Here is a 21,857-nt window from a genome sequence, read left to right as displayed (position 1 = left end):
GGAGTCGAAAGTGCCAAAGCAGGGTGAGCTGACTAAGGCTGACTTCAGTTTTGTGCTACTACTTAAGAACTTCCAGTCACAGTCGGCTGGAGACATGACCCAGGTTCAAACCCACAACAGCTCAATCTGCATTCAAAGTGCCTTTACCAATTAGATTACTCAGGTGACCACAGAGGGCTTTCATTTTTAAGACCACAATTAAAAGTTAAGAACCTGCAAATGTCCAGTTTCAGTACTTTTGAATCAGAGAGGTTTTACTTCCAAGCCAATTTTTGAAAAAAAAAAAAAAGCAATGGTTAAACTATAAAGGCTTCTTTAGATTTGTTCAACATCAGTATTGAAATTGGAAAAATTTAGTTTAAAAAAACTTGCCAAAATTACAGAAACTCAGCGAAAATTTGGTTTGAATGAGGCATTTTTAATGTTGCATATAACTGGTTATGGAACTGTGTGAATAACTTACAGTATAGGGAAACCATGAGAGGCTTTACAAGACTAAAGCAGATTAAAATAGTTTTTTGTGATGTAATTATCCAGAGAAGCAGCAGGAAAGTTCATCATAAATAGATCTTTATTTACAAATTCAGAATTAATTATAATATAAAACCAGAACAAGTCACAAGAACACGTTTTAAAGGCCTGGAGAGGGAAGGAACGCTTCAAAACTGGTTGACAATCCATTGTAAAAAGTGTCATTTTACATGCACCTTAAACTGTAGTGGTCATTCAGAAATCTACACAAACATCTATTTTGTAAGTCCAACTTCATCAATAGTTTCAGCCATCTCCAGACATACCGCATTATGCATGTCTGAAGTATACTACTGTACATGTTGTTGAATAACTCAGAACATGATCCACACAGCCCAGGAAAGCACTAAACCTGCTACACCAAAAAACAGGTCCTTAGCTTTAGGGAGGGACTTTGACATCAAATCGAGTCAAGGAACCAACCTACCATACATTTGGTCAGACCCCGATTTGAACTACCCTAAGCACATGGTCCACACAGTCCAGATCAGAGCCAAACCTGCTGCACCAGAAGACTAGCTGTTCCTGAGTGCAGTTTAAATGCTCTTGAAGGATCATTTAATACTCCAGAAAATGTTTATTACATTTTATCTCTAAAATATTTGGTCCGAAAACATCAAAATTACTTTTGTTAAAGGAACTCGAATCCAAATACTACAGCTTGGTAGGAAGGGGGAAAAAAACAATCCTCTGTTCACCACTTCATCCCACATTTAATTGCAAGTGGCTGCTGCTTACCATCTTAGTTTAAATGAAAGTCCCATTAGATTCTTCCTGGATGGTGTGCCAATAGAAAACTTCCAAGTCTTTAATGCTAATAGTGATTGTTCACCTGAGAGGTTTAGCTCCAAGGTATATACTGTAGAACAGGAAAGTGTTACAGATTAATTTTTACATTCTTATTAGCATTTACACACTGCCACAGCCTTCATAGAGTGCACTGGCAACTAAAACACTGAATGGGGAAAAAAAAAAAACTATCCTTTTCAACAACCTTTCACTTTCAACATAGTTCCTCAACTCAAATCTTTGAGGGCCACGGTGAAGCTGATAAGACCCTATGAAAACTTGATTTGTTGTTTATATGTAAAGGACTAAATTGGCCCAATAATGCAAATAAAGATTAACAATGAAGATCTTAGAATGAATGAAAACAAGACCCTGCAGCACTTGAATTAATACCAGACTTGAAAACACTATATTGGTAGTTTATACTGTATAATGAATTAATTTTAGGAATCCCAGATCTATTTCTGCAGATGAGAACATGTTTAAGGTGCTTGCAGACATCATCCTGTACTTTGGTAAAGTTGTCTTCCATTAAACAAAATTCTGGCCCCTTCCAGTTTTCTTGTTTCAGATCCCTGTGCCAGTCTCTCCAGCTTCAGTTAAAATGGAATTTGAAGTTAAAAGGTCCCGAGCCGAAGGGATTGAATCCCGTCCACGTGTTCCAGCCTCTTTGGAAATGAGGTCCACTCCCACCACCCTGCTGGTTCTCTGGGTCCAGAGGATCCTCCCCTTGATCAAACTTCCTCCTCATTTCTGAAAAACACACACACACAGGATTAGATACTTTACTTGCTCTAAGAAGCTGCTTCAATTGAATAGTTGCATTTTGTTTCTAGTTAAGTTTTGGTTCACTTATAAAATACAACAATTAAATCACCAACATGTGTAAGAGCTGGGAACACAGTTCAAATTAATATTTATCAAGTCAGTGAAGACTTTGATTGTGTAACTGAGGGCTCAGCTGAAACAAACAGTTATTTGTCACCAGGACTGGGGACCATGTCTCTAGAACATTAAAAACCACAATGCAAGAGGTTGAAGGAGGGGAGGTGATCCTAATCAACTATATAAAATGTCTTTAGCAGCCTCTGATTCACTAGGAATAACATCCAAGAACTAAGCGTATTGAAAGGTTCATGGAGTGTTGCATTCATGGTAAAATGGGGCTTAACCCATTTGGCTGAGGGCTAACCTCCTCACCGTAGCATGGGGAGGCTAGGATCCCCATGCAGAGTGAGGAGAAGCTGTAGAGGTTGAGATGAGATGTGAGGTATGAAAGGGGTTATAAGCAGCACTTATAATATTTTAGGTGAGGAAATGAGGTCAAGAGATTATAAATTACTGCCAGCCGAGTTTGGCTGAACATGGCTGTTGCCATCCCTCCCAAATTTTTTTATAAACTATTTAATTTCAAAACTCAGAAAAAACATGTAGGACTAAAAAAAAACACCCTCAATTATTTCAAATATATTTCACAAGTGACAGCCCAATATCCATTATATTAAGTTTTTTACAAAAATTAATATGAATTATTGAACTGAATCTGACTATCTGCAACCAAGTCTTTGTACAGTGTGCACTTGAAAACAATTGTATACACTAGATCAAAAACCATTTGGCCAATCAGCTCCAAGCATAGTTTCAGATGGTAATATTATGCTCACAAGGAAGGCATGATGCTATCCAGGTATACATCAAGATGGCTGCAGGGATTCTGATTAATTCTCGCACCTCTGTCTTGGCAAACGCTACAACAATTGAATCGATTTAAAATTTGGCAGATTTCACGAACCACCAAAGCTGCTTGTAATTTGTAGCTCAGTTTCCCCACCCACAGCACATTGTCAACTGCTGGGTGAAAGGCGTCCTCTTGCACAAATTGCTCCTGTCAATGGAGTAATGGAGCATTTAGCTCCAAACATAGTAGGAATCCTTTTAGAGAAAGCAGCATTCACAGCGGCAGAAATGAGGATCCTGCAAAAGCCATAATGGCTGCCTGACTGCTCTTTTTTTGTACCCCTTGACTTAAAGCCTGGCTGCTCACAGAATGTAGTGTCATGTCCACATCAGAACATCAAGTGCTTAACAAAATGCATCCTGTAACATTAGCTACGAAAAACGTGTTTGGCCAATTAACTCCAAATTTTACATATAGTAGTAGTACGGTATCTAAACGGTCTATGTGAAATGTCTGCGGAACCAACATTGCTTTTTTTTGGTTGATGCGTTGCCTGTAATACTGTCCCTTGCGGCAGTTTAAGTGGTGGGGACTTTCAAGAAACTTTCAAAATTCTATTGTAGTTTAAAAGTATTGAGAATTAAGTAAAATAATTGAGTGTTAAGTTTCAAATAAGACGAATCTGCTTGAAAATTCAAAAGGCGGACGAGCCTTGACCCCCTTTCAAAGCCGCTACAAAACAGTTTCACTGACAGTGATTCTACAGAGAATGGTCACACCAGGATCTCATTAGGCCTTAATGAAAGAGCTAAATCAGATCAACTACCTTCCAAAAAGAAGCAGTTGAGGTTTTCTGAGACATTGCCTTGTTTTAAAGCTTGCCAACATTGCCCAGCTTTAAAACAAGAAGCTGTAGCAAGAACCAAAGTGTAACAGCTGATGAGAAGTACAGAGCAAAAGGCTTTACCTGGATCTGTGAGCACCTCTTTTGCAGAGGCAATATCTATAAATTTCTTCTCTGCTTTTTTTTTCTCCTCTGAATCTTGGAAGTTGTCTGGATGCCACTGCAAAGCCAGCTTCCTGTAAGCTTTTATGATCTCCTTTTTCTGGGCACTTCTATAATGGGAAAATAACCATGTTATTAGGGAAAAAAAACCCATTGTTCCTCTGAATTGGAGCTCCAATTTTAAAAAGGTATCCCTTAAAAATAATACTTAAGTTATTGACTGACTGAGAACTTTCCATGCTGCTCCAGTGAAAGAAACTGGTTGTAATTTCTGCAGACCACAGTGAAATGTTCATATTAAGAATTTAGTCCCTCTCTGGCAAAAAGCATTATTTTACAGTACAGTTATAATAGGTTAAACACAGTGTAAGTTATTATAGAATAATGTAGGTATTCATGATAAAATATATTTTAAAGAGAACCCAGTCTCTCTCTGAAACAAACGTATCGATTAGTTTTGTAGAAACTCAAATTCCACTACCTCTTCACTCCAAGTATTTTGTAGTAGTCTCTCTTCTGGGACTGCTTTAGAAGTCTCTGTGCCCTTTCCAGTCCTTCACTGATCTCTCGATCGTTCTCATTGTTCTCACGGGCACTTTCATAGTCTCTGACAGCTGCGAAGGCAACAAAAGAGTGATAAAGTGGTCTTTAAATCATTTTTAATATAAAAAACCTAGCACTGTTGCGCATACAAAACACTTCAGCTTTGTCTGTATTCAAGAAACAGAGCAAGAGCCTTTTTGGTTAATTCTATTACTTTTCTGCCTCGCCTCTTTCTTTCATCTTTGTAATAAAAGACAGAATGCAGATCTTAATACACTGTAAATTGTAAAAAATGTTCTGGTTCTTTTATTGTTTTGCACAAATCATAAGTTTCTTCAAATCTTCAACAAGAAGCGCTTTGAGAAATCACCTTTAAAAGGCGCTATATAGAATAAAGTTTATTATAAGTAGTATCAGGTTCAGTGACCTTGACAATATCAGCTTCTGTGTGTCCAGGAGTGAAGACAAATTTGCAGCATTTACCTACAGTAGAGCAATTCAAGTCTACAATCAATGTAGAACAGATTCCATCAAAAGTTCATGTGCGTTTTTAAATGAATCTCTCAGATAAATAATAGCACTAAATTTTCTTATTGAAATATTTATTTAAAAAATATCATATGAAACACATTGTACAAGCACTAGTCAGGAGTTATTAGGTCTTGAATCTAAAAAAATATCGGACCATAAAATCTGTCCAATTCCAATTGAGTCTCTCCTACTGTGAAATGGAACACTTGTGGCTAATGGTTTTGCTTCTTCTCAAGATTTAAATTAAGAATATAAATATCATGGTTAAAAAGCTATGAAACTGACAGCTCTAAACCAAAGAGCAAGACTACATGAGGTTTCCTGCAACTGTAATTTTCAGCTTAACATAACTAAAAGGTTTTTTCAGGTTTGAAAAAGTAAGTTCTTTGTACAGGACAAAGGTCTTTTGTGTCACAAGGTCAACTTCAAATGTTTTTAAAACAATAATAGCATTTTTTTTAATACAGAATATTCATTAAGCATTACAACTTTTAAAATTAACACCTGAATTGAACTGAAAAAAAAAACATGCACCTGCCCTTGACAAGCAGGACTTCATGGCGATTCACTTTTAAATCTCCAGACAGAGATGTAGTATTTAAGAACTTGATAAGGAAGTGATTCAACTAGTAAAAACTGACATATACCTGAAACTAGTTTGAGCCTGGGCAATGTTACAGAGGTGACTATGACCAGGATTGGCCAATGTGGCACCCAACTGGTCAAGCTCTGTCGGGACTGGGTGGGCCTGTATTGGCCAATTCAATCTGGCATGAAACACTGATCCTCTGGCACTTGCTGGAGCCTTCATGCCAAATATGCACCTATGGACTGGAAGTGTTGCTATTCCACAATGATGTGAATCGCATGACCTCTGCCAGGGGCACTGCCAAGGATAACAGCAATGAGAACCACACAGCTGACATGGAAAGCTCTAGGGGAAGCACGCTCCTTCCTTATCACTCATATGCTGCTACAAGGATCATAACAAAGACCTAAGTAGATAAATACCTGGCAATTCCGAAACAGCGGGGAGCAGGGGAATAATTGGCAATTCCAAATTAAGAAAACACTCCAACTGTAACATTTACATTAAGAGCATAAAAAAAATTAAGTGCCATTTACAGAAAGTTACAGAGATGAAGTGTTTGACTTCTAGTATTGAGCCATTTCAGATGTAATGACAATTTAAAAGCAAAATAGTCCACCCATCATGCCCTTCTCAAGAGAGGAAGGCAATTAGTGCCAATTTATTTTTCCATTTGAGAACATTTATCTGTTGCCATGGAGAAGGTGTCCAAACGAAGAAACCTGTGAGAATGCTGACACTTCTGTCAGAGAAAATCATTTGCAGATGACTAAATAAGACTGGCACGATTCTCAGACAATAGTAAAAATGATGTTCAGCCATTTTTGCTCCAGACAGATACTTAATAAAGCATTTGGCATTGATGATTAGGTGGGAACTCATGACATTTGCAATACACAATTACGCTTACTAGACAGAAGCACAAACTATTTTTGATCACAGATTATTTTATATAGTGATCAGAACAGAAACATAAGAATGAATAAAAAGGTTATAAATGAGAGGAGGCTATGAAACCCATCTTGCTAGTTTGAATGTTTTAGCTTATGACTAAAGAACCTCATCCAGGGCGTTTCCTTTTTTGATTAATCCAAGAGAATGTTTCAGCAGTCATCTGGGTAATGTGCATGCTTCCTGTTTTAGCCGAGATGGTTCAAGAAGCATGTTGAGCTAGGTTATCCCCAAGTTAAGGGAACTCAATTTACAGTAGGATCCTTAAACAAAGCTATTTATCCTTGCAGGGCTTTTTCCTCCCAAACTCACAGCTAATCCAACCTGTTCTCCTCCACACAAAGAATATATTAAAATAAAAATAGATAAAACAATTTTATATCAATTGTTTGCAATTGAGGCAGTGTTACACAATTCACCATGTATAGATATTAGGAAAGACCTTTTCTTCTATTTTTGTTGTGTGCGTACCAGAAAAGGCAATTATGATTTTATTTGTTCAGCAGGTGCTCCAGTTTTTTGTAAACCTGGAACAGCAGCTGTCAAAGCAAATTCTAGCAGCAAACAGAAATGCCTTTCCAGGCAGCATGATTCTGATTCTCCCTCTAATTTGCAGAGTTTCTAGCACACAGTGTACACTCAGTGTTCTCAGACAATTCCAGAACTGCAGCTTCCTAAACAAGCAGTCTACCCTACCGCTGCCAGCACCATATTGGAATGGAAAAGCTTGTCAAACTCTCACTTCACAGCTGCTCCAAACTCAGTTAGGGTAACAATTGCACCTTGAGTCTTGCACTACTGCATCAACTCATCCCAAAGAAATCCTAAATCCTTACTAGAGATCTAGAGTGGAAAAGCATGCAAGAGAAGACCTTGCACTAAGAGAATAGTTGGCCTTAATTCTGAGCCAGTCTACCAAATGACCTAAACATTTTTATTTCCTTTTTATTTGCACATCACATTAGCTAAAATATATAAGAAGGAATGTACACCACACACAAAAATACAGCTACATACAGCCCATAACCTATAACCATCTATGTGGTCCAGCAGACATTTCAAAAAAGACACTTCTCCCTGCCAACAATTTTCCCTTCAGCATCAGCCTAGTGATAAGAATTTGACCCAGGAGACCCTGTCATCACTGCAGGGAGCCTCACTCTGCTGCCTGACTCACACCATTTCATAAAGTGTGACCAGTTTTCCAAAACAATTCTAAATAAAGTCAGCGGCACCAAAGTTCCACTGTGCACTGAATATCCATTTAAGTAGCACATATCCAGGAGGGACCAACCACAGCAGCAATCAAGGCTCCAAAAAAAGGGTGACGGATATCAACACTCCTGCATGTGGTACAGTACTCATTTCCAGATGTCTCCTTTTTCAACCTTAGCAACCAACATCAGAAAGGTGCTAAACGAGAAGAGGCCATTCAGCTCATCTGGCTTGTTTGGTAGATAGTAGTTAATTGATCCAAGGATCACATCCTGCCATTTCTTCAAAGAAGGCAGGGTGTTGCCTTATGCACATTCACAGTTCTGACTTGTGCTCTCTGCTTTGTGTTTCAAGACAAGAGGCAGACAAGAGACAGCTCAGTACAAGAAGGTGCTTACTATTCAAAAGGAAAAACTGACTTTTTTGCCAATTTGAAAAGCAATTAAAGTTGTACTGTTGATGCAACAATATCCATTTGTGATCACTCAAGTCCATAGTATGTCACCCACATGCACTGGAAACCTTTATGGTAACCCAGAGAGCCCCTTCAGTATAAAGCACATGATTACCAGCTCTTGAGTGGTTCTTGGGGAGACTGGCAATCAACAAGGATGACTTTATAAAAGGGTTAATAAAAAAAGACAAAAGCTACACAGTTACAGATTATGAATAGTGGCAAAGGAAAACAGTTTTCTGTACCTTCCCCAAACAATTATGACAGCTTTCCAAGTTCCAAAGTATTCTATACTAGCTGGCTGTGCTGTTCAAGGTCTTACCTTCTTCATACTGCTCATCCTGAAGATAAGCCTCAGCCCGGTCTTTCAAAGCACTTAAATTCTGAGGGTCTGAGCTCAAGACTTCGCTGCAGATGGCAATGGCTTCACTTGCTTGCTGGTTCTAAAGCACAAAACAAGCAAAATTTCAAACTGGAATTGCTAAAGTGATTTACTGTCTACACAAAATATAACAAAGGCATTCTTTCCTTGTGATATAAAAATCTGTAAATGGAAATTTAAGAAACACCCAATATCTACTCTTTAAAATTATTTCTAGATAGATTTTCCCCCAATTCCATTACTTGAAGCAAAAATTAGTTCATGTCCTGCAAGTAGGAAATATGTTGCACATTGTCCTACTGTCCTGGGTTAAATGACATTTTAAGCTGGAATACAGAGGTGTGCTAATCTTATCCAAAAGTTCATGCATACATCCAGGTTAGGTTAGAATGTGCTATTTCCCCCCCCCCCAAACACAGTTTGCAAGTACAATAAAAGATTTCATGTTGAAATTTAGATGCATGTACAGTGACTGAACTCTTACCTTAGAAAAACAATGGCAAATCCTTTCCTTGGCTTGAAATGTATATAGTGGAACATCAGGTTCCGTCTTCAAAACGGACCGATATTTATTAATAGCGTCTGCATACCTGTTAATAAGAACCATCATTTTAAGACAGTGTACAAAAATTAAGGTATTAATTGTCATTTAAAAAATGATATTGGTTGATATTGAAAGAACAAAGCACACTGTATAAATTAAAAATAAAATGCTTCAACGAATGTGAATGTATTCCTTCAGGTCATTTTGACAACATGGAGATTAGTCTAAATTGTACTTCATTTTTAGAAGGCACCTCCACCTGAGCTTTTGTAATTAGACCAGCTATATTACGTTATTAACTGAACAATTAAAATACTTCTTCCAGGCTCTACTGTGGATTTTACAGATAATAGTACCTTTAATGAAGTGAATGTTCTGAATAATGAACTGCAAAAGACCTTAAGAAAAACCCTATACAGTGTACATGGCTAACAACAAACATAAGTTGGAATAAAAACCAGCAGACAACAAGCCCTATAGGAATTACATTGGACAACCCTGGTCTAAGTAAACTTACCATTCTGTAAAGTTAGCAGGCACAGACAGCTGTTATGATGTTATTAGTGCTCATCAGCAAGATGCTATCTAAAACTGACAGCAAAATGGGCCTACTGTATGTATAGCATGTGTTCAAGGAACACCTTTTTAAGAGCAAGCAGTCACAATGAATTATGGGCCCAAAAAAAGGACACAACTAGCTGACATTGTTTCTACTTAGAAGTTATATAAAATCAGAGTTTGTGATAAGATACACATTTTCCAATACCATTTAATAAGCCCATAAATAAGGACCTTTTCAAATGAGACCCAGAGTACACTTCCGATAATAAATGTAAAAAAAAAAGATAGGGTTTTACTTCTAATATGTCTAAAGTTCCCAGTACTTGGATGTATTAAAGCTGACACCTATAAGAGTTCCAGTGCGATTGCTGCCAAAAAAGGTGCTTGCCGATTATATTAATGATAATGAAAGTGTGCCTGTTTTACCAAAATTGATTTTCACGTTGTACAGGAGCTTTAGGACAGATTGCCCACCATCAGGATGGTGGGAGTTTCTACTTGATGACACAAATTACACTAAGGTGTTCAATTTATGTGCATCTTTTTCATCCATAACATTAATGTGCCCAACAATAAATGCAAGCTCCCATTTGCAAATTTATATAGAGAAAATACAATCATCCCAGTTTTCCCAGTAATCATGGGAGCATTTTAACTCGACACCAATATGGGAATAAGAAACAACCTTGATCTTCACTAAAAGGAGGGTGTTATTCAGACTTCAGGTGATTAGGTTTGTCCCTATAAATTTGCTAAAGGAATCATGCAACTGGAATACCAAGTGCTGTGTAGTTTTATTTCCTGTTCTAGAACAGCAGTCGGGAGAATATTTCTAGAGCTACTCCAATGAACAAAACCAAGAATCTGGGAGATTCAAAGATTTGACTAAAACAGTAACCAGAATTTTACCTTTGCTCCTGAATGAGCTCCTCTGCAGATAAGATCTGTTTGTTCAGCTTTTTCACCTGTTTGTAGTGACTGAAGCACTGTTTGTGATCAGGGTCCAGCTTTAGACATTCACGGATCTCACTGTTTGGTGGAAAAAATTCATTAGAATGAGCAAGTCTAATAGGAACATGGAAAACAATGTGCCAATATCTATACACGGAGAGAGAGACACACATGATGCTATCTGACCACAACTTCACTGGAAAAAAAAAACATTTAATAACCTTCCACAGAAAATAGCTTTTACAGTTGTGTTAAAGGTTGGCCCTCCTTTTTAGTTTCATAATATTAAAAAAATTGAAAGTTTTTAAGTGAGGCCATAATCCATTTCTATACCTACAGTATTTAAATGTCATGGGATCTAGAAACTACAGATAGAAGACTGAAGTGTTTGGAGACCTGTAAGTGGCCTGAGAGACCACTTACAAATCATAAGGAATCTTTTGGATTTACCAAGGTTTTGATTATTGTAAACATTTACAGTCTTCAGTGTGAAACCCAGGGTAAAAGATAGGTAGGCAAAAGCATGAGCCACACAGAGAGAGGAAGCAGAAGGAGGAAACTGACAAAGAAGTGTGCCGGGTGTAAGGACAATAAAGATCAGATTCTAGCCAAGTATTGGAACCTTGTTTCAGAGAGCATGCCATTCTATTATTTAAGAAAACTCTGATGTCTTTCATATAGAATCCTCAGGTTAAAATATTTTCTCCTGGTTAATGGAGACAATTTAAGAATAGGGAGACCGATTCCCAGTGACTTTGGAACATCACAATTTTAAGAAAGATTTCATTCCAAGTTGTATTCTGTTTGATTAAGGATGCAGGTTTCTCTCTGATGGGCCAGTTCAGGCATTATAGGAGGGTTGGGAGTCAGGGTTTTACTAGTTGGTCAGGACACGGACCTCAAAGACACTTTATTTGTAAATACAGTTATGTTTTATGTTGAATGTGTATAACGTTGTGCGTCTTCTAGTTATTGCTATTGTTAATTTATCCCAGTTTACCTCAGATTTATTACTTTTGCCAAATCTGTGCCAGAGGAAGAACTCAGGTGCCTTTAACTATGCAGTACCAATCACCTGGGTATATTCTTGGCATATCTTTTAGAATTTGGGGGTTATGATTATTTTAATTGATCACACTTGGTATTTTCTATGTTTTCTTACTCCTTATATGTAGGACTTGTATAAACCTACATTTTAAGTCAAACTGTGCTATTAGAGCACTTAAGAGGCATGTTACTACCACTGATTCTGTGGTATACACACCACAGATGAGACGGATATACATAAGAGACATCTTATTTTTTTTTTTCTTGAACTCGCTCTAGTCAACCTTCAACACACAGAAATAGCTTAGTGAAACAGTTGCTCACTCCTGTGATACAGGAACAATGAATTTCTGGACTATGGATCAGTGGTTAGCAATGAGATAAATGAAGAAGGGCTTTTATCCTTCTAAATTCTAAACTGATCAAGAAGAAATCCTTTATGTACACTTATTGCTCCTATATGCTAGCATAACTATAAAAAACTAATTTATCTTGCCCATCTAATAAGATAAATAAATAAAAGGTTTACACAGTTTAAAATTAAACAGCTCTTAAAACCAAGTACCTGCTTCTTTCCCCAGGTTTCTAATATTATAGGAATAATTGCTTCTAAAACACCTTTTTCATACAAACTTAAAATATTGCTTGTGTAATCAGCATGATGCATGGCTATGCAGCCCAGGGACACTGGGGAAAAACATTTCCTACTGCAGTTTTACCACATTATTTCTTTTACAAGATTCAATTTTATACAGTACATACAGTATGCAAAGGGACTACATGTCTCACGAGTCTCATATTCCAAAAATTTAACTTAAAACAAACCTTACTTGAGTGACATTTCATGGTCTCCCAACTTGTAGTAAATAGTGCTGAGTTTATAGAATGCATCAGTGTTGTCATTCTTCAATTTGGATGCAGCTTTAAGGTCACTGATTGCTTTTCCCATTTCTCCCATCTGGATAAAGCTGTTTGCTCGGAGTTCTCTTAGACTTACATCCCAGACACAGATCTAACAGAAGAGGAATGCATAAAATGAAATTATAGATTGATTTGACAGAAACTACTTTATATCCAATTAAATGTCCTTGAAAACATAAGAGCTCTCATAAATCATTACCCCCAGAAAGATTGAATAGGATGCGGTTACACCATCATCACCAGGAATGATGACAATTTAGGATACCTAAGGCCAATTAAACTTAACTACTGTCATCCCCACCTGAACTTCTGGTGTAAGCTCCTTGTAGTGTTAACTAGCAAATAAACAAATTTAATATTTAAAAAACACAAAATCACTCTTAATTTTACAGTGTTACAGATAACATTTTGCTGGTTTTGGTTACTTACCTCTATAAGCACATCAAGACGTTCTGCTGCCATTTTATAATCCTTTGCACTATAGTCCTTCTTTGCCTGGGCCACAAGTCTTTGCATTTCATCAGATTTCAACAGCTGACTCCTAGCTTCTTTTTCTTCTTTCTCGCTAGGACTGGATTTTAGCTACAAAGTAACAGAAGAAAAAGAAAACTATCACATTTATTGTAGAAGTCACTGACTTCTTTTTAGGAGTCAGTTAAAATTCTTAGACCACAGAAGCCACTATATTGAGAACACAATAAAAATTATGAAAGCAAAGTAATTGTTAGGATGCAATTAGTTTCATTGGCGTACACCTGCAATTTAGACCTCACCTCCACTTTAGTTTTAGTTTATATGGCAGCCTACTTTGTTTTGTCATGTCAGGTTTGGAATGCACTGTTAATGGCACTTATTTGACTAAATCCTTAAATGCTTTCCAATTTGCAAATGAAGATAACACAATAGTTTTATTTTTGAGTTAAAGGGGTATACATTAATATGCCAGCATTACTTAGAATTTTCTGCAAGCTCAGCTGTTGCAAGAGTATCATGAATATGTCGAGTGCATTAAAATCCCTTGATGTTAGACTGCTGAACCATCAAGATTACTTACAAGCAGAAGGCATTACTACAGAAGCTTGCAAAACCACATAGAAAAATGTTTCAGTTATAATTGGTTTCATTGCAAAAGTGTTATTCTAAAACAGAATATGAATGATTCCAATAGGACCCTATGTAATACCATAATCATGAAGCCTGGAATCAAATATCTGAATATTCTGATGCTGTCTAAAGGCATCCCCATCAGGAGAAAAAAAGATGTTGAATTAGCAGACATGATATGAAAACTGCAATACAAAGCCAGTGAAGTTGATCTTCTATGACAATCAATATTAGGAGAGTATAGGCCAGTATCACATATAAGCAATACATATCAGTTAGAGCCGATTGTCTGAAGGACTGTGCAACTGAAGAAAAGTCTGTGTTGATTTAGTGTCTCCTCTCAGTTTAGGTGAGAATTCAAAATTACACTTTTTCAGGGAGCCTAATGAAACTGTTTTTACAATAAAGCATTGGTAAAAAAAGTTACCAAGCTCTAAAAATATAAGTTAAATGGATGCCTATCAGGTGGGTAGGTGGAAATGTTCAAGACGCAATCAATTCTGAAAATTAAGGCAGGAAATAAGCAGCAAAAATTAGTTTTTTTTCTCACCATTTAAGAAACTAAAATGTTCTCATCATTGGATGTTTTTCCATTTCATCCCTTCACTAATCCCCATTTTACCCAAGCTTAACACTGAAAACTGTGCACACCTGCAGCATTGCCGATAAATAGCCTTACTCCTGAAAAGCTGTAATGTTAGAATTGAATACATTAAACACTGTCACTTTCAACACCTTGAGCAACCTCCTTTACAACATCCTTTCTTTCCTCTTTTACTTAAAAAAAGCTTTGCTGCTGTGAACGACCTGCAAATTTTCATTTCTGTCTGGCTGGAGGAATTATTTTTATTGCATGTGCCACTTGGCACAGCTACCTGGGAATATCAATCCTCAAGAGTCAGAGAGAGAAGATTCATAATGAAGTGAAGGAATTACAAGATGGAACTCCGAGACCTCAATACAAGGGCATTTGTGTCTTCCAGCAATATTGTGTGGAAAGTCAAGAGCTTTAGGGGAGGCAGGTAATAAAGGCAGAAAATGGATTGGTAAAATATACATTAAAACCCATGGAAAAAACAGATTATATATATTTTTTACTGCATATCAAAAGCCCATCAATCTTGTGAATATGGCTGTAAATCAAGTAGTTTAAAAGTAGATGATCAGACAGACTTTAGTATTTTTTTTCAACCTAGGATTTTTATTCATATCTATATTTTTGGTGAGTTTTGTCAGGAACTTTAAGTTCTACAATAAAGCATGGATATTCTAAATGACATTACTGGACCTTCTTTTTGGCCAAAATGCAATCAATAAATAGTGTAACAATACTTTGTTGTGCATGGCAGTACCTAAAGGATCCAGGTGACACTTCCAATCTCATTTAAGAGCAGTCAGCCACTCTTTAAATTTAGGATTTACACAGCACAATCAGGCCCCACTCCACAATGTCTCTCTCACCATCATCTCTGCTTACAATTTCCCCTGGTCTTTAGTGACACCTTCTGGCATTCAGTCTTGTTTCAAGTTCTCATATCACATTTGTTTTTATTCTCTATGTGCCAAAACTGCTTATTTTAATTTAGCAGGTCTCTTTAAATAATAAATGTTAACTTTTCAATGAACCATTTTAGAAACTATACAGAAAGGGAAAGGTGTTACAATGCAAGTTATTGAATATTAAAGTGCAATGTTTTCTTAGAGACAGCTAAGGCTTTTCATAAGTCTCTCACAGTGGCCACAACTGTAGGCATCTTTAATTCAAAGTCACATTCCACCACAAAGCACGCTACAGATTTATAAGCGCTCATGGCCTAATAAAAATGTATGTGTTAAAAGCAAGTGTATATCAAGCCTTTCTTCCAATGGAAAAGCAAATGTAAAAATAATATAGTATATATATAAATAAAACAGGAAATTAAACTCATATATAACCTATACCCGCCCATAACAATACTTGAACATTTTTCATATTACCATGTCAAGTTTCCGGAATGCTCAAGTGTGGTTCATTGCTCAGAAGAATCCACATTTTACAAAACATTTGATAAATTGGTGTGATAACATAACTGAAATGAGGTTCCACAATGAATTTCTGCTACAACAAAAGCTTGCCTATAGTGTAGGCTCACAACAGCTCATCGCTATCTTTTGTTTTGCATCATTTGGGACATACTGGAGTCTATTCAGACATTTAGCCATTTACAGTACATGGGCTTTACTTCTAAATATCAGGCACTCCACACAGCCTCAGCTACTGTATCAACAGCACCCCTTCTTTTCCCATTTAATTTTCCCCTCTTTATACTGTACATAGGTGTACTACATACAATGCCACATAAAAGTATTCTCCTCCTTTCAATGAGGATACCCATGATGTATTTTTAATTAAATATTTTAATCAGATCTTGAATTTTCAGACTCAACTTTCATGGAGAAAGGTGTCAGTAAAAACTGAAAATGTTGATTACATAAGTATTCACCCAAGCCAATATTTGGAGGAAGTACCCTTAACAGCAAGTCTTCCGGAAATAATACCAATTTTGCTTACAATGGTATAAAATTCACCCATTTTTCTTTGTAAATTTGCCCAGGCTATGCCAGGTTAGTTGGGGATTGTCAATGGATGGCAGTTTTGAAGCCTTCACAAAGATTTTCCATTGGATTTAAACTAGAACTTTAAAGGGTTTGCTCAAGAACATTCACTTTCTTCTTGTTAAGCAACTCCAGTACATAGCAGCTCTGGGCTTGCGTTTTGGATATTGGCCTACTAAATTTTCAGGTCTTTAGAGCAGGCTTTCCTCTAAGACATACCTACTGTATATTGTGCTGCTACATTTTTCCCTTAGATGTTGACAAGCTTTCTCCTTCTTATGAGAAACAACTACATCTCATACTAGTAAAGTGTAGATTAGGCAATAGACCATGTCTAGCTCAAAACCCAACATACTTTAAAAGAGCAAATTTTATCTCATCTGACCACAAAATCCTTTGCTTCATCTTTTCAGTATCAGTTACAAGTTTGGTTGCGAATTCCATCTGGGATTTGAAATGGGTTTGCCATTTTATACGACAAACCAGTTTTGTGAAATGACTGGGATATTGTGCACATTTTCACCCATCTCAGCTGCTGAACTTCTTAGCTATCAGGGTCACCATTGGCATTATGGTGATTTCCCTAACCAATTTCCTACTTGCTCAGCTGCTCACTTTGAAGGGACAGTCTGTAAGCTATGTTCAGATGGTACGATACAGCTTCTTCTTCATGATGCTCAAAGGAATATTCAGTGCATCTAAAACCTTGTTACCGACTTGTTTTGAAAGCGTCTTCATCTTCATGGTTGAACCTTTGCTTGAAATTCATTACCTGAGAGCGGTACTTATTCTTAAATCACATGAATCAAATTGCAAACAGAGAGGCCACTTAACTAACTGTGTGACTTATCAAAGTCATTTTGACCACCTGAACTAATTTATGTTAACATTAATGTACAGTGCATACCATACATCATCCCAGATTAAAATAAATGGAAAATTCACTTTTAACAAGTTGACATTTAATGGATTTTTGGAGCAATACATCTCTTCCATACATTCCATTTTCTTTTCTTCAACCTTAAAATATCTTCACAAGTAAAAGGGAACAAAACATTGTTGTGTTTAAGGAGCATCAAAACAGCCAATATGATCTTGTACTTTGTTTTACTCACCACATTTTTAAAATCAGTTTCCGCTTCACCTAACTTTCCTTGCTTGAGGAGTAGATTTCCTCTCTGTAGCCTTGCCTGTAGAAGATGTTAGGATATTTAGTTAAATGCACAACATTTAAATGAAGCAATATTATAATTATATAATGTACCAGTAAGGTCTTTAGAATACTTTGTACAACTTTGGTCACTATATTGCAGGTTAATAAAATTCTGCTGTGGTATCAGTCCAGAACAAAAACAGATAAATTCTGCAGCATAAATGAAACTCAGCCCTTCTATCCTTGAATAGAAAGGATTATAAGTGGACCCCATACAGACATTAACATTCCTTAAAGGCATTGACAGAGTTAACCCAGTGGACTTCTTCAGAGTAAACCGTAGAACAAACCAGGGGGAACAAGTGGAAAGTATCCCAGTTATATTGCTGAAGCCCATACCCTGCCTTCTTTCAATGTATAACATGATCATACTGTTTTTTTAAATCAAATATAGTGCTGTATTACAAACTGCTAGAATCAATCTCTTTAAAATTAAAAGGTAAGATCCAAATAAAATAAACATGGAAAAGGTTAAATTAAGATTCTAGAAAGAAATGTCTGTTTCACATTTTCCTCTGTACAAAAAGAAACCAAGTTAAACTGGAAATTAGATTTTCTGATAGGCGACTACCAATTAAAGACTTAATCAAAATAAGCTGTTCTAACACTATCTGCAAACTATTTGTCACAACAAATGTTAAACTGAGGGTTTACCGTGTTGATTTAATGGACTTGGCCATTAATGGTCAAAATCTGCTAAAGGGGATTTTTGTAAAGTCAGAAATATTATCTTTTCCAGGGGAAATACATAAGTAATAAATCAAGGTAAAGTAATACTACACAGAAATTATGGAATATCTATAGTGCGCTATAGGGGGTAAGTTAGCTGTTTACCATGTGTTTCATATGCTTTAGTGAATTTTATACAATACCTGTACATTTTCAACAGCTCATCTAGTACTTGTGTGTTAATGATTGTACTGTATGTGAATGAAAAGGCACAATAACTATTTTAACTGACTTTGTTGAATACATAATATGTTTAGACTTTTTTTAAATAACTGCATATATACAAACATCTCATGCAATAGTGCTTTTGGGCTAAAAAATAAAATTTGCAAGATAACCAATATCTGGCAATAATGGACACCCCTTCCCCCATTTTAATTCATTAACCCAAGAATTTACTGTATCAAAATGGCTTCCCAGTGGATATTTTGTTAAGGCATATCTGTAGACTGACTTACTGAGGTGAAATCTGGCTTGAGTTCAATGACTTTACTGAGATCCGGCAAAGCTGACTTGGATTTCCCCATGGCCAGATAAACTGTGGCTCTTCTGTAATAGGCCAGGTAATTTTTGGGGTCACCATCTGTTGAACAACAGCAATTACAATAAATGATAATAGCTTGCATACACATTTAAGTCTTAGTTTATTCCTTTGCTGGAAATAATTTGTTTATTCTATTAAAATACACCATGCAGAAAGAATCAAAAGATACATTACTTCCTAGGTATGTCTCTAGTTTGTAATGGTGTAGGCATATCTGGACTAGTGCTTCCCCCCCCCCCCAATATGTTGGCATAAGCTAACAGAACAGTGGTGTGGCTTTTAAAAGAAAAAAAACTTTTACACACATTACAGAACAGATGCTTTCTTTTTCTGGACTATAGCCCAGCACTGATTCAAAATAAAACGTTTTTTGATGAGCTGCTTCATCGCAAAAAGAAAACACAGTGGATGATGTTTCCCAAATCAGGTTTTTCTTATTTGAGATACTGACCTACAGCAGCATGAAAGTGAGACAAAGCATCTGCCAACTGTCCGGCAGCCAGCAATTTCTTTCCCATTTCCAGATGGTTCTCGAGTCCTGCATTCTTCCCACACTGCACTCCTGCAAAGAGGAAAAGAAATGTGCTTTCAGATAATCTAATCCTAGAATAATAATAGAATCTGTAATGGCCAAGTAATCAGAATTTCAGTTAAATATCTGTTGCTAATTCTTTCTGCTCTGTTTCCTTCTTGTTTTTTCAGAGTTGAAAGAAATTTAGCTTGGCTAGCATTACTGCCTCACAGTGATGGTCCTGGGTTCAATTCCATGATGTTATCTGTGTGGAGTCTGTATGGTCGCCATATGTTCACGTGGGTTTCCTCCCACAGTTCTAGTTATCTGGCTGGTGGAAAACCGGCCCTGGTGTGTCTCTGTCTGACGATGGACTGACGATGGACTGACGATGGACTGACGATGGACTGACGATGGACTGACGATGGACTGACGATGGACTGACAGCCCATCCTAGGTTGCTTGCTGGGATAGGCTTGGGCTGCCCCACAACTCTGTATTGGATAAAGCACTTAGAAAATTCATAGATGGACATGTTTCAATTTTGGGGGGAAAAAAATAAAGGATAGCACAATGTCCTCAGTTACTATACTTGAACATGGTTTCTAGATTCTTCTACAGAGGGACCAGTGTCCCCAACTAGTCCACGATTAGCATTTGCACAAGCAAATATCAGTTTAGGCTAGAAGGCAGGTACTGTTACAGACAATTTAACAGACCTGGAAAAAAGTATAAACACTTAATATTAAAGGGGGGGTTTTACATCAGTGAGTTGCAACTGGAACTTTAAAAGACATTCAGCTTCTGATATTAAATGGGTGTGTAGTCAGCTATATATCCCCATTAATAAGTTGTGACCTTAAAAAAACAAAACAAAAGATTTCTCACAAACTATAAAGGTATATATTTATAAAGAAAAGACTCAAGGGGGTTTAATTTCATGTTCAGCTAAATATCTCACTAAAGCTAAAATCAGTACCAAGGTCACATTTAACTAGCAGCCACTTTTTAATTTATGAGCATAACTCATCTCTCTTAACATTTCCGCACCAGCAAAATCGTTTCCAAAAATGCTAAAGAATTTTTCAAGATACGATTTCCAATAGAATACTTTAGCTAGTACTCGGATGATGCGATATCTCCTTAAAAACAAATCAAGAAATTATTTAAAAAAAACTCAATGCAAGAAGTACAATAACTAATCAGTGAGAAAAAAACTTCAATTTCGCACGTGAAGTTCACACCATTTACAAATCTTAAATCCTAAAACTATAAAAAATAAAAGTGCACTTATAACTATCACGATAATGATGATCACTACTACCATAATCATTATACTATAAAACAAGTACGGCACACAGCTATTTGTTATACTCGCAGAAGAAAGCCTGTACTATATGCGAAATAATCGGAGCAGTTTGTTTTTATCAATCAACATTAAAATCCATGCTGACAGCTTCTGCTCAGCAGAGCACTGCTGCACGTCGTTTCGTCTTTTATTAGATTTGATTCAATATAAGCTTCTTTGGGCAGCACAATGATCAATCCATACACTCTAGCAATGAACTCAACTAAAAATAGGTTCTGGCGACTTGGGAAGAATAAGCCATTTTTCAAAGACTGCTCCCCATAAATTAAGACTACAAGAGGCATCACGCATCTGGTACTGTGCACTCTCTCTGGGCAATGCCAACCAGCTGTAAAACCACGTTACAAACAAGCGAGCTTGTCAAACTTTCTTGACGCCACGTCTGTTTGTGGAATTGAAGAAAGTCTTGTCAAGTACCTTGTCAGGTCCAGGTAATTACTGAAGAATAAAATAATTTAATTTAATTTAATAACAGCATTGAGCGAAGATAATCGCGAACGCATAATCTTTCCCGTAGGAAAAGGCAGTGTGAAACTGCAACAACAGCAAAAAAAAAATCTTACCTTCATATCGTAGGTCAATCAAAACAAGAATATATGAAAAATAACATAGGACTTTACGTGCAAAAGGGCCTACTGAAACCATGTTTAATATTAAAACGTTACAAAATTTAATTAAGCGTGAAGTTTAGGCTACCAGAACCTTGCGGAATTGCAACACTTTTTTTCCATTTCCCAGCCTTTAAAGTTCAGCACAAGTTAACTCGCCTGGTCGTGGGTTCCTCCGATTGGATGGCGGAGTTTAAAACCCCACCCCTTGTCTCTAATTCAACAACGTGGAGCCACGGCAGCGTTTTGGGGGGGGAGGCAGTAGTGTGTCAACTGGACCTGGTTTGGAAATGTTTCACATGCAGTATCTGAATTGAGTTAATTAACTCGTTAGAATACCTCGTTCTCTCTTCTTGCTGTTTTGTAGGTAGATTATTCTGTTTTAATGGCGGCATTACAGAGGCTGTGATTGTTTTTGTCTATAATCTGTTTCACATTCGACTCGAGCCATAACAGTGCAGGTATCCATATGTTTTTGATCATTTTAAAAC

General features: G+C 36.8%; 1 protein-coding gene across 1 annotated transcript; it reads right to left on the bottom strand.

Moving 5' to 3' along the window:
• Window positions 1-557: 557 nt before the first annotated feature.
• dnajc3a (DnaJ heat shock protein family (Hsp40) member C3a) lies at window positions 558-21,489 on the bottom strand. Its single transcript, XM_088912645.1, has 12 exons — window positions 21,322-21,489; window positions 19,330-19,440; window positions 18,793-18,917; window positions 17,508-17,582; window positions 13,123-13,275; window positions 12,603-12,784; window positions 10,684-10,803; window positions 9,154-9,259; window positions 8,610-8,730; window positions 4,486-4,618; window positions 3,966-4,114; window positions 558-2,073 (listed from the first exon to the last, which is right to left on the bottom strand). The coding sequence occupies exons 1-12, from the start codon at window positions 21,401-21,403 to the stop codon at window positions 1,916-1,918; spliced, it is 1,515 nt and encodes a 504-aa protein (XP_088768771.1). The 5' UTR covers window positions 21,404-21,489; the 3' UTR covers window positions 558-1,915.
• Window positions 21,490-21,857: the final 368 nt, after the last annotated feature.

This window comes from Atractosteus spatula, chromosome 4 (assembly GCF_055471065.1).
Source record: "Atractosteus spatula isolate fAtrSpa1 chromosome 4, fAtrSpa1.hap1, whole genome shotgun sequence".
Lineage (NCBI taxonomy): Eukaryota > Metazoa > Chordata > Actinopteri > Semionotiformes > Lepisosteidae > Atractosteus > Atractosteus spatula.
Note: the sequence above shows the minus strand (reverse complement) of the source record. Positions and strands in the feature narration are given on the sequence as shown.